This window comes from Lampetra fluviatilis, chromosome 25, assembly GCF_964198595.1.
Source record: "Lampetra fluviatilis chromosome 25, kcLamFluv1.1, whole genome shotgun sequence".
In the NCBI taxonomy this organism is placed as follows: Eukaryota; Metazoa; Chordata; class Hyperoartia; order Petromyzontiformes; family Petromyzontidae; genus Lampetra; species Lampetra fluviatilis.
This window is the reverse complement of record NC_136299.1, coordinates 2,417,647-2,431,212: the sequence shown is the minus strand read 5'-3', so window position 1 is coordinate 2,431,212 and position 13,566 is coordinate 2,417,647. Positions and strand designations below refer to the sequence as shown.

At 48.4% G+C, this 13,566-nt stretch overlaps 1 protein-coding gene across 3 annotated transcripts in view; it reads right to left on the bottom strand.

Moving 5' to 3' along the window:
* Window positions 1-13,566, bottom strand: part of SHTN1 (shootin 1) — a 65,512-nt gene that overhangs the window by 19,703 nt on the left and 32,243 nt on the right. Inside the window, exons 10-15 of one of the 3 annotated variants that reach the window (XM_078868011.1) lie at window positions 12,047-12,143; window positions 9,039-9,118; window positions 7,179-7,279; window positions 5,295-5,372; window positions 3,063-3,198; window positions 939-1,066 (exon numbers count right to left, since the gene is read on the bottom strand). In XM_078868011.1, the coding sequence (XP_078724137.1) occupies window positions 975-1,066; window positions 3,063-3,198; window positions 5,295-5,372; window positions 7,179-7,279; window positions 9,039-9,118; window positions 12,047-12,143 (584 nt within the window). In that variant the 3' untranslated portion in view covers window positions 939-974. Of the gene's footprint in view, window positions 1-722; window positions 1,067-3,062; window positions 3,199-5,294; window positions 5,373-7,178; window positions 7,280-9,038; window positions 9,119-12,046; window positions 12,144-13,566 lie in introns of those variants that run through there. The other 2 variants (XM_078868010.1, XM_078868012.1) reach the window with 2 other exon arrangements.

The following is a 13,566-nucleotide window of genomic DNA, read 5'->3' as shown; positions in this document are numbered from 1 at the left end:
CTAGTCAACGTTCAGAACTCACGACTACACCAATCCCTGGCACTCAATGTTACCACGACTCGCGTCTTAACGACTGGAACTCACCACTGACATATTCGCCACTTGACGCCAACACCTAAACACCATCGGGCACAAATTACCGTCGCCACTACAGCACTCGCCACTTACACACACACCACACATGATCACGTGCATCTCAGCTGTGCAGCAGCCAGTGCAAGTCATCCCTACACATGCCGCCGCCACCACCACCACCCTCCTGCCCTCCTATTCACTTGATGTCCCCCTCTTCCACTTTGCTAACCCCTCTCTGGCGGATTGTAGGGACGTCCAGAGTTACTGGCGGCCGTTCAGCAATGTGTAATTCCAAATGTCACATTCTCATCTCCAGTTATCGGCCAAGAGAAGGAATTGCAGGGTATGCAATGACAAGTGATTTTATACATTAAAATGCATTGCCTGCCTTTTAAAACGTGGCTTGACCGTGCCTTAATATCCTATTTTAAATAGCATTTAACTTGAAGACAGGCTGGAGCCTATTTTTGATCGTGGGCCTCGAGTTTCTGGCCGAGCTATTTCTCAGAGTTCAGCTTCAACTCATGGCTGTTGTTGTATGGCTCTGGAAGGTTGAGCAATGTACAGAAAAAGCTTGGATTGCGAGCATAATTCGTTCCGGAAACGTGTTTGTAATCCAAAGCACTTCGTATATCAAAGCACTCGTGTATCAGTTGTGATCACGTGACGTTCGGCAGACAAAGCGTATACACGTACTACTCGTATTGCAAGACTTCGCTCGTTAATCAAATTAATATTTACTTAAAATGTTTGCTCGTCTTGCAAAACACTCGCAGACCAAGTTATTCGCAATCCAAGCTTTTACTGTGTCGATGTTTAACGTGTGCAATGTGACACACACACGCACTTTGGCTCCTTTGTACCCTCTTTGATGATTATGTTGACGCCGAGTGAGGTCTTTAGCCGACTTTATTTTTCTTTTCTTGCTCAGATGGCTTCTTAACCACGGACGGCAGAGACTGGGAATATTTCATGTTCCCATTTCCGCCATCTGCAAACACACAATATGCTTGGTTTTAAGCATGGAAGGGGGAAGGCCGGGTAAATGTGTCGTGGAGAAAATAATAAAATAATCGAATTGCGCTTTTTAGCATGAGAGCAATTACCAGCATAAACAAACAAACACAATTTTGCAGGAGAGAAAACCAAAACAAAATAAAAACACGCGAACGTGATTTTGAAAAGCGGTGGCAGACGGACAGACGACATTCGACGATTTTGATGATGCAGTGAAACTCTCGAATCGACGGCGATTCGGGAAAGGGGCGGGGGGCTGTTTGCGGACAATAGGATCGATTTGCCGTTGCTTCTGGGCGAGGTGGTCTTATCCACAAAGCGTTTGCAGGTTACTGGAATCAAGATGTAACCCGTGGGGACACCGTCTGAGTGCTGCCTAGCCACGGACAAAACAGTGGAAAATAGTCAGTTTGCTGCGCAAGTGTGGTTGGTATGCCGAGTCGTGGACATCACCATCATCATCCAATTGTCTACCCACTGCCGGATGATGGTCTGCCCCACACCGTCAACATCCCTACTAACACTCCCACGATAACAAAACGACACCACTTCTCACGACTGCGTATGAATGGATCGAACGAGATCGTCGGAATCATCGAACGGTGCGGAGGAGGAGGGGAGGCGGTGCGGGCTGTGTGGACAATTCTTTCAATTATCGCTGCTCCATCGAGTTTTCTCAACGGGTGATTTGGATCGCCGAGGCAAGCAGTGAAAAAAATTCAACAACATAAAATACACTGGCCTAAAATGCCTGTTCACGATACTGATATATATGTCATGAGACCCAAATGAGTTTCCACATTTAACTGTAGCACAAAAATTATTTTGGATACGACTGCATAAAATGATCAGTTATTTCATCGATATTTTTTTTCAACTTACTGCCACGTCGGTCGTGGGGGTTGTTTGACCATATTTCACCACGCTGGTGCAAGTTTCAAGTTTTAAAGTTTTCATTTATTAGGCATAGCCCTGTGAGCCATGCGGCTCTTGAGTCGGGTGTAACCGCAACAAACAAAATATGAACAGAGAACATCTTAACAAGCGACGACGCGCAACAGAAACATCCTGGTCAGCGTGCGTTGGCGAAGTGGACATCTGTGAAAAAGAGCTTTGAGGCTCATCAGATTCCTCCAGTGCAAATAAATATTCGGATACTGAAGTGGGTGGTGCGCCCACAACCACCGCAGGAATGACTCGCCACTCCGTTAGCCGTGGCCGAGAATCCACCTTGGGTGGCACGCAGCAGCGACGCCAAGCTCAGTGCGACTGCTGCATCCCAATTAAGTCTTGCCGTCATGGCCATCGGCCATTCCCGGTAGGATAAAGGTCTCCCCAGAACGCCACCACCACCATCACCACCCTCACGGGGAATTAACGTTTCCCTACCACCACCCCCCGCCCCCCCAGAGCATTTGTCAAATGTAGTAGTAGGTTTTTACCCTGTAAACTGGTACAAAACTGACACCTTTATACAAGGCATCATGTTTGCAATAACCACAACACAAGCAGTCAAAATGCAAACAAAAAGAAACAACTCTGATAATGATATGCACTGTCCTTGAAGTTGATTGGTCCACACCTGAGACAGCTTTTCTTAGAGCCTAGTCTCCATTGGTGTTGGACCAGAAGACGCCTAAAGGCGTACAACTCAAAAACAGCGCACTATCAGAGTATTGGTGTCAGTTTTGTACCAGTTGAAAGGGTAAAAACCTATTACTATATTTTTCCAATGGTAAAGGAGATGTCTCATAGTGTAAATGCTTACCCCGAGCTCTCAATACTCTGATAGTGCGCTGTTTTTGAGTTGTACGCTTTTTGGCGTCATCTGGTCCAACACCAATGGAGACTAGGCTCTAAGAAAAGCTGTTTCGGGTGTGGACCAATCAACTTCAAGGACAGTGCATATCATTAAGTTGCCGTCAGATCTTTTGTGCGGCGAGGGCTTGCGTGCGCAGCGTGCGGCGCACCGTTACCGTCGACGAGCAGGTCGTCCGTGGTCTCCTTCCTGCGCCGCAGGATCCGCTCCAACTCCGTCTCGCCCGCTTCGCTCAGCGCCGTGGTGGACTGCGTCTTGTCTACGTTCGACGACTTCTTCATCACGTTCTGTGGATCGCAAAACTCCCGCGTCTGTTTAGCATGTAGTGGTGGTGGTGGTCGCGGGCTTTCGCGACCAAAGATTATCCATAAGGTGTTTTTTTTTTAGGGAGGTTAGATCGCGTGAAAGTAAATGTGCTGTTAAACCCGCCACCACCCGACATGGCCAATTAGTGAGGTTTGTCACGTAATTCGTTACTAGCTCAGCACACCGGTCGTGCGTTGGACAGTAAATAAGTGGCACGTTTCGTTTGCGTGACAAACCTTACTAAGTGGCTGTGTTGGGCGGTGGCGGGTTTAACGACACATTCATTTTTAAGCGATCTAACCCAAAAAACACCTCTGTTACGGACTCACATTATGTATATTGTCTTGAAGTACGGGCACTTGGCTATTAATTCGTAAACAAGTGCTTAGTTACACTGCATTGATGTATTATATGGCTTGGAAAAAAGCCATTTGATATGAAAACACGGCATTTGCAGAACCCATACCACTGAGCACGGTGAGTCATTGCATTGACAAAGGGCTGTCATTTTCTATTATTATTTTATTTACTCAGAAGCCATACAAAGCTGCCCAATGCGCACCCCCTGGTGAGCTCCATGCAGTTGCTGAGCTCGGAATGCAGCCACGAGCGAAGGGTTTGTGGAGGGGGTGAAGCGGCCCACACTGGCCAGCATCGGTTTTACCCTTTCTGGCAATAAAACACAAACCTGTCAACCCCTTATCAGTGTCCTACCTTGTTACAGACCGGTCAACCCCTTATCAGTGTCCTACCTTGTTACAGACAAATTCACTTACCGGTCAACCCCTTATCAGTGTCCTACCTTGTTACAGACAAATTCACTTACCGGTCAAACCCTTATCAGTGCCCTTCCTTATTACACACACATTCACAAACCTGTCAACCCCTTATCAGTGTCCTACCTTGTTACAGACAAATTCACTTACCTGTCAACCCCTTATCAGTGGCCTACCTTATTACAGACAAATTCACCTACCTGTCAACCCCTTATCAGTGTCCTACCTTGTTACAGACAAATTCACTTACCTGTCAACCCCTTATCAGTGTCCTACCTTGTTACAGACAAATTCACTTACCTGTCAACCCCTTATCAGTGTCCTACCTTGTTACAGACAAATTCACTTACCTGTCAACCCCTTATCAGTGTCCTACCTTGTTACAGACAAATTCACTTACCTGTCAACCCCTTATCAGTGTCCTACCTTATTACAGACAAATTCACCTACCTGTCAACCCCTTATCAGTATCCTACCTTGTTACAGACAAATTCACCTACCTGTCAACCTCTTATCAGTGCCCTACCTTATTAGAGACTAATTCACCTACCTGTCAACCCCTTATCAGTGCCCTACCTTATTAGAGACTAATTCACCTACCTGTCAACCCCCTTATTATTACAGACAAATTCAAACCTCATTGGTCACCCCTTGCCCTTATAAATCTCAAAGTGCATCCTACAAAATCCCATCACAAGGGAGAAACACAAACAGATTTAAAAAAAGTTGCCCGTACTGAAATGGTTGTACGCCGTATGGACGTGAAAACTTAATTTCCCTGTACAAGAATACGGGTTAACCGTGTGGGTTGACAGGTACTTGTGGCAAAACATGCAAACAAACATACTCTGATAACAGCTTTCGTGACTGCAGGAATCCATACTCTTTGGTTCTTTCGGTAAAGTCACGTAGGTAAAAAAAAAAAAAATCACGTTTCATCAGGCGGAAGCGTCATCAGGCGGTACCGATCCAACAGGACAACTGCTGATTGAAATCACAACCGCTGATTTATCTCGTCAACTGCTGCGGTCGCTTGTGTTGCGATCGAAACGTCGTGATTTATTTTATTTCATTTTTACCTACGTGACTTTACCGAAAGAACCAAAGAGTATACTCTGATGACATATGCGTTGTCTTTCAAACTGATTGGCCTACACCAGAGACAACATTTCTTTTATGGCCTAGTGTCACCAGTGTCAGTAGACCAGAGAACGCCAAAAGGTGAACGGTACAAAGACAATGCTCGGGTCAAGCAGCTATATCATTTTTGATACTGGCAGAAAAGCACCATAGATACTCACCAGGATCCCTTTGAGTTCCACGATGGCACTGTTCGGTTTGTCGCAGCTCTCCACCTTCGGCTGCACCTTCACTCGAGCCTGCGACGAGCAAAACACGCGGCACGGCGGGGCTCACGACCATTCCACGCTGGGAAGAAATTACATTTTTTAACATTTTCAAAAGTGTAAAAAAAAGGCAAAAGTGCAGCCCTGCATTTTGCTTGCTCACGCCACTGCTCGCAGAAGGGCCCTCCATGAGATAAACTTGTGAAAACATCCAGAGGGTATTTGGCCTACTCTTCCCCGTCTGTCGGATGTCTTGGAAAAAGCGGGATTACCCACTATTTACCCCACCACACGTGAGCTGCCAATTGACTCACATTTGGTGTACCCATTGATATTGCTGTGAACAATCAGTAGACAGCTTATAGCCTTAGAGACTCCATTTGGAAGGCTAATTTTCCGTCAATGTCCATCGTCTTATTCTGGTGCCACGTGGTGGCATAAGATTAAACCTTTCCCGTTACGATGACGTACAAGTACGTCATCGGAATGGAATCGGAAGAAAAACTAGAATAAAATTACTTTATCGGTACCGAGGCTCCCACAAGGCCATACGGGGGGGAGTGTGGCACAGTTTGGCGCCAGCTATCGTAGAATGCGGTCGTGTCGCTACAGTTCTCTGCGGTGAGTAACAATGTCTTTAAAAAGAACGGCGCTGCGCCTCTCTAAATTATAATAAACGCCGAGCCCCTCGCGCGTTCCGAGATTCAGCGGTGAACAGGACCCCCACCCTGCAACTTGCAGTTGTCTTGAAAACGGGAAAGGGTTAAGTGTGGAAGCGTTCGCCCCTCAAGAGGTCAGGCAGGAGCTGAATTCGGAACGGTGGAAGGCCGGTGTTAAGAGCTCATTAGACAGAGCACGTATGTTATCTGATTTTTAGGGTTTTTCTTGGTTACCCCATCTTCCCCTTTTCTTTCCCTCTGCTCCCCCTTCCCCTCCACCCTCGGGTCTTCGCTTACCATGTTGGTTATATCCCCACCCCCCCCAACCCCCGTTATTCCCTCCCCATTTAAATCTTTCTCTCCCCCCCCCCCACGTGAGGTTTCCCACTTGGTTGGAGGCAGCGGGGCCCCCATCACTCCCCTCATTCTCGTCTTTCCACCCCCCCCCCCTTTCATGTGGTAGCCGTTGTGCCGAGGGACAGCTAGTCGTGGATTTTCGTGGTTGTAAAAACGAAACGAATAAATACGTATGAAAAATAAAATTACATAATGTAAGTATATAAAACATAAAAGTAAATCACCTACAATAAAAACAATTATGCGAGCATCTCTGGACACCTGTTGTGGCTTTCTGTGTGTGTGGCTGAGAGGCACCAGGGTGCACGATGTGGGTTTCCGTGCGTGCGGGTTTCCGTGCGTGCGGGTTTCCGTGCGTGCGGGTTTCCGTGCGTGTGAGTTTCCGTGCGTGCAGGTTTCCGTGCGTGTGGGTTTCCGTGCGTGTGGGTTTCCGTGCGTGTGGGTTTCCGTGCGTGCGGGTTTCCGTGCGTGCGGGTTTCCGTGCGTGCGGGTTTCCGTGCGTGCGGGTTTCCGTGCGTGCGGGTTTCCGTGCGTGCGGGTTTCCGTGCGTGCGGGTTTCCGTGCGTGCGGGTTTCCGTGCGTGCGGGTTTCCGTGCGTGCGGGTTTCCGTGCGTGCGGGTTTCCGTGCGTGCGGGTTTCCGTGCGTGTGGGTTTCCGTGCGTGCGGGTTTCCGTGCGTGCGGGTTTCCGTGCTTGCGGGTTTCCGTGCGTGCGGGTTTCCGTGCGTGCGGGTTTCCGTGCGTGCGGGTTTCCGTGCGTGCGGGTTTCCGTGCGTGCGGGTTTCCGTGCGTGCGGGTTTCCGTGCGTGTGGGCGAGAGAGGCACCAGGGTCCCGCCGACAGGCTTGAGGGGCACGCCCCTCCGGATTCGCTCCATCATCTCGTCCACCGCCTTCTTGCGCACCTCCTCCAGGCACTCCGGCTTGCCTGCACGGACGCAGGCCAAGCGTGAGTCGCAGCTCCGTACGTATGTATCATCTTCTTGGTTCTTTCGGTAAAGTCACGTAGAAGGGAAATAATAAAATAATAAAAATAAAACATAATAAAATAATTCTCACGACGTTTCGGCCACAATGCAAGCAGCCATCCTCAGGTGAAGAACAGGTCTGTCCGGGAGACAGACCTGGTCTTCACCTGAGGACGGCTGCTTGCGTTGTGACCTGAGGACGGCTGCTTGCTTTGTGGCCGAAACGTTGTGAGAATTATTTTATTATGTTTTATTTTTATTCTTTTATTATTTCCCTTCTACGTGACTTTACCGAAAGAACCAAGAAGATGAATCCCTGCAGTCACGAAAGCTTTAAATCGAAATGTATGTATCATGTTGAACTTCTTTCACACCATACGTGGCCAACTGTGCCAACTGTATTCGCGTCATTCCTATAACGGCGCAAATCCGGCCAAGGTATCGGGCCCCGAGTTAGAGTGGTGAGCGGCCCGCAGTGTGAATGTTACGAATTCAGCTCCTGGTTAGGGATTGACTCAGCCCATCATGCCTCTTGGGGTTGATAAAATGAGCAACACCTTGTGTGGAGAAGCCTACAGTGGTTTGTCCTACGCAAAAAGACTTGCCACTGCCATAGAAATGTGGAATTTCCCCCACTGGCCGAGAGCAACAAATAAGAGATGAGCACCGCCTCAATGCGCGTTGGAGCAAAGATTCTGACGCTTTGACGACAGCGCAAGGCTAGAGCGAAGGCGCTAGCCGTGTTTCACAGACAGCTATAGTCTGCCAACATGGGGTGACCTTGCTCTGTGGTTTTACCCAACTACGTGGGGCGCCGTGGTGGTGAGATGGTCACTCCCTCGCCTGAAATACAGGTCGTGGGTTAGATCCCAACCCCTGACGCCTGCTGCTGTATATTTGGAGTGTGCGTGTCTCTCTCAACGTGGTTTTTTTTATCTGGGTCCTCTGGGTTTTCCCTCCGCATTTAGAGTCATCGTGCGTTTAGAGTATTTGGCTGCTATAACTTTCCACGTGACGAGCCACTTCATTGAGCTGTCATTTGTGGCCAGGTCGCTTCTGAAAAAGAGCTACATAGCTCTGTGGGCCTTACCTTTATTAAAAGTTTAGCTTTAGTTTATAACTACATAGGTTCCAGGTACGCATGTCACGTTTCACAAATTTGGATCGCGACGCACGCCCAACACTTTTTCGGTTTTTAGGAACATGCAAATGATTCCATAGTACAGGGAAGTGGCATTAAATAACATCAGATGTCGAATTAAAGGATAATTGTGAAAAGCTGCTCGTTTTTTGTGAAAGCTTTGAATTCTCTATCACAGACGTACGGTCTTTTGCAAAGCGCTCCCCAAAATTTAATTTCATAATTCAACGCTCATCCCGGTATGCTAGTACACAAAAAGGGCAGTTAATGGTCGACTGGCTGAAGATCACCAAGGGTTTTTCCTTGACAGAGGCTTGCTGCCGTGTGCACCCGCCCATAACATTCATCGGGGACACATTTCCATCCCTGCCTCATGAGGCGACGGTCATTGCACGGCCGCACAGCCTTACAGCCTCGGCTGCGTCAGCAAATGGCACAAACCACGATCGCCTACAGATGCCCGTGCATCACCCACACGAAACAAAGCAACAAACTGTAATCGATGAGCGCGACATTTCTCCAGCCGAGAGAAACTCGAGCAGCTCACGTCGCTGTGCAAGTGCGCGAGCCGGCCGTACCGTTTGTGGCCGAGCCCTCGGGTACGTCCCCCTTTGAAGGCAGGCCGGCGTCTTTCTTCTTCAGCAGCGCGATGAGCGTCCTGCGACAACGATTCGTGTCAACGACGGAACGTGGAGGAGGGAAGTTTTGAAATGGAGAACGGCAAAGGGGAGCGGCGCACGCCGCCCACCCCACGCGACACCGACTGCTTCCATCGAAAGCTGCCGACGCGTAAAGCGCAGCAGATAGCATCGTGAAAGTGCGGCCAAACTCATTACTTCTAGATTTGAAGCTTTCGTGACTGCAAGGAATCATATTCTTAGGTTTTTTCGGTAAAGTCACGTAGGTAAAACATCAAAATTAATAAAAATAAAATAACAAAATCACGACGTTTCGGAGGCAACACAAGTCTCCGTCATCAGGTGGGATCGTCACAGCCGGATCAGCTGCATCAAGTGAGGCAATGATTCAAGATGTAATCCCTTAAAAGCAAGTTGAGAGGGGGAGGAGAGGGGGGGGGGAGCTCATCAGAATGTGGTAGCCAATGAATGGAACGTATCGGGAGGGAGGGGGGCGGGGCTCAAAGACGGCACGGAGTGCCAACGTACAACGCATCGGGAGGGGGGCGGGGCCAAAAGGATGGACGACGGTTTGGACGCGGTTTCTGCTGCACACGCCAACGCATTGGACAGAGAGGGGGAGGGGAGGCCTGATACACATGATAGAAAAAGAACGAAAATGCCCATGTTTATACCAATGAAGAGAGTACTGTTAAACACTGGGGATGTTAACACTCGGTAAAGTAAAGTAAAATAGTGCCTGTCAGATAAGATAGTCCAAAAAAGTATAATTAAGTATTTTTTGCGTGGTTGATAACATCTTTCCAATGATTACTAAGTTTGTACCCATCATCACGGTTGAAATTATGTCTGTGTTTGTATATTTGTATGGCTTCGTGTACAAACCTTTGATGGTAGCCGGGAGGTTTACAGGGAACCTTCGTCTCGGAAAAGACAATTAAGACATGTACATCGGGCCCTCAGGATGAACGGATACTCTGACCGTACTATCCGCCAAGCTGTCTCTCCCACCACACAGAAACAGCCACATGAAACTCCGACCAAAACTATCACGTTACCATACATAGCTGGCGTGACCAAAAAGATCTCCAAAATTCTAAACAAACATAAGATCCAAGTCCGATTCAGTACAGTGCATAAAATCCGTGATCTGATTCCATCTGTGAAGGATGTCGTTCCTGACTTACAGTATCCTGGAGTCTACAAATTGAGTTGCATTTGTGGTGATTGCTACATTGGAGAAACGAAACGTCATGTTTCTGATCGTGTCCGCGATCACAAGTCAGATCTGAAACACGGCAGAACTGATTCTTCGGCCGTTGCCGATCATTGCTACAACTCGGTGGGCTCTCATGAAATTGTCAACAAATTCCGGTTTCACGATGCATGAAATTGTCAACAAATTCCGGTTTCACGATGCAAACGCTGGCTCAAACGTTACGGAATAAACATTTAAATGCAGACCATTCCACTGCCGCATTGCAGTTGTAAATTTGGCAAGAGCCTCCTGACAAAAAGAGCTATGGAACTGAGCGAGACTTCCCAGGTAAACAGGTGGAGTAAGTTGTTAAACGTGTCGTCTAATTTTTCTTCCCTCCAAAGCACCTCACTCATTAAGCAGTTTGAGGCGATTACACCCAGGATGGTCTCGTGACTATAAATATCCGCGCATCAGTGACGTGCGGCGAGGTGAATGGCTGGGGAGGCACTGGCTCGTGTCAGAGCCAGTCACACGCTGAGGGGGGCGTGTCCTTACTGAGGGGGCGTGTCCTCACTGAGGGGGGCGTGGCCTCACTGAGGGAGAGCGTGTTAGACACGTCCCCCTCAGTGAGGCAGCTGTGATAGCTGCCTCCCCTGGTGATTTTTCATTGCAGTTTCATGACGAGACCAGCGAGCCTAAATATCTTTACACACATATGTGAAATAAGTTACCTGGAGTATGGAAGGCGAGGACATGAAACGAAGGGGTCTACAAACATTACATTGGTGACACTGAGATAGTAACAGGCACGCGCTTATTGCCCGCGCTCCATCCAGTTACTGAGGGGTTGCGCAATCAGAGGGGAGGCTGAGCTCGTCGCTGCCTCACCTCTCGGCTCTTCCTGTATTTGCAGCGGAGCGCCGCAAATTTGGCGATTTTTACTATGAAAATGATTGGAATCGTACAGAAATGACATTTATAACACAGATCAGTGGGAAAATCTTAATATTTACGTTATTTTATTATTCTTTTTTTTTACTTTTAGTAACAGCTATTTTCATTGGAGTAGAACAGGCGAGGCTCTGCCTCCCCCTGCCTCCCCTGACCGCACGCCCCTGCCACACATGCGGATGCGGTTTAGTGTGAACCATGAGCTTTTGAGCCTCCACAATGCTCACGGTCTACCCCAAACCGCATCCGCACAAACCATGGCAGCAGATGCAGATATCCTGATGCACAAATGTAAAACTCTCCAGTAGTGGTGGGTCATCCAGAGCAGACCGCATAACGACGCAATGCCCGAAGAATGAAGCTGTCTTAAACAACCTGGGGAACAGCAAGAATCACTACCTTTCAGTAACCATAACCGTATCTTTCCCTACATGCTTACTCCGAGGTGGTGTTTGTAGTTGTAGTTCCCCGAGTTGTCGTTCCCAGAGTTGTTTAACAAAGCCTCATTTATTTATCGTCACGAGACCATGCCGAGTGCAATCACCTCGAACTACTTAACTAGTGAGGTATGTACGTATGTGGGTATATTGATCTTCTTTCGCACCGTACGTAGCCAACCGTGCTAATCGGAGGTGCGGCGGGAACGAATAAAAACGGACATCACCGAAAGTAAATGGAGAGACCGGGGGGGGGGGGTATTCCGTTGTTTAACGCATCTTGGGATAAGAACAGTTCGTCCACCAGCAAACGTGCGGACATCGTGCCGCGAGGGACCCCGCCACGCTCTCCGCCTCACCGTAGGGGGTTCGCGGGGGGCAGAGCGGGCATGGGTGGGAGCGGCGGCGGGGTCGGGGGCTCGGTGGCTTTCTTCAGGCGCTTGTGAAGCTCATCCACTGCGGGGACGGACGACGGAAGGGGGCGACGGGCGCAGGTTAAACGTACGCGATCACGACAGCCTCCGTCGTTGGCTTCTCTGGGGGTCAGGTTGCACGAGTAGAAAATGAGTCTGCGTCGTCGTCGTCAGACACCCTCCTCCACGCGGCACGGCCAATTAACAAAGTCGTTGACACGTGAATAAACGTGGCCAATGTATTAACTCTCCAGCAGCGCCACCGTTAATGCTGGGGCAGCGATCCACACACACGTTTAACAATTGCGGAGTGACGTTTCGCTGGTAGTTGCAACCAGCAATATCAGGCAGGTGCCAGTAATCAGGCAACTGGCGTCCGCCTGATAACATTTGTTGGTCGCGAAAGCCTCCGTATGAAATATGGGTTTTACACTTGCAACGTTGAGCTTAATAATGTCGGTATAATTTCCATATCATAAAATTTACTTTACCCAGGATAGCCTCACTGAGTCTGAAGATTATTTTCTCAGGAGGGTCCTGCCAAGTTTCACAGTAGAGGGCACAACAACAATGCACGAAACGCCTTCACAGCTGAGGAATTCGCGAGTCATTTAAAACAGTTTTGACAAAACCATGGCACCAACGCACGTGGCCTACTTTAAAAAAAACAAAAAGGTCAAGGGATCTTTAGGGTTAATACAAGCCCGCAGTATTAACCAGGGCGGCCGTGGGACTCGAACCACGTGCCTCTGCAATAAGCGGCAAACGTTCTGCCAATCGCGCGGTCATGTCGCTGCCCAAACTTAAGATTTCAAAGTAACGGGTGTTTCTTTAACCTTAAAGATGAACGTATATCACTTAAGTCCCCTTAATTGACTTTGCGCCTGACAATTCGGTGACTGTTCACGACCAGGAATGTAATCGATTATTTATTATCTTGCTGCTCTAAGAGGGATTGTAGTGGTCCTCGTTGTGAAGTTGCCCCAACGCCTGCAGTCCCCAGCCCACCACTGCCCCTGCTGTGTCCACACTCCCCACCCTCCCACCATCCACAACCACTACCCAAACCATCCCAAACCCTGTGTTCTATTGGGCGGGGCTTCGACAGAAAAAGGCGGGGCCTAGATAGAAAGGGGCGAGGCCCTCAACAGAAGGAGGCCACAGGCCAACCATTAGCGTTCATTTGCAGCTAATGTAATAATTGTTTAATTTTACACAGCGTCATTCATGCAATTGCATCCCACAATGCTGCACATCAATTATCCAGTTTCCGTACACAGATAATACAAAAACCAAACCCCACTACTTAGCAAATAAAAAAGAAAATTATACATAAATAACGGGAGAAAAAAATAAGCACACAACAATAAAAAAAATAATCGCAGAGAAAATAAATTAAAATAAATACATCCATTCGGTCTCCATACCCCAGACCACAAAAATCCCAACATTTCGCAAGATTTTGG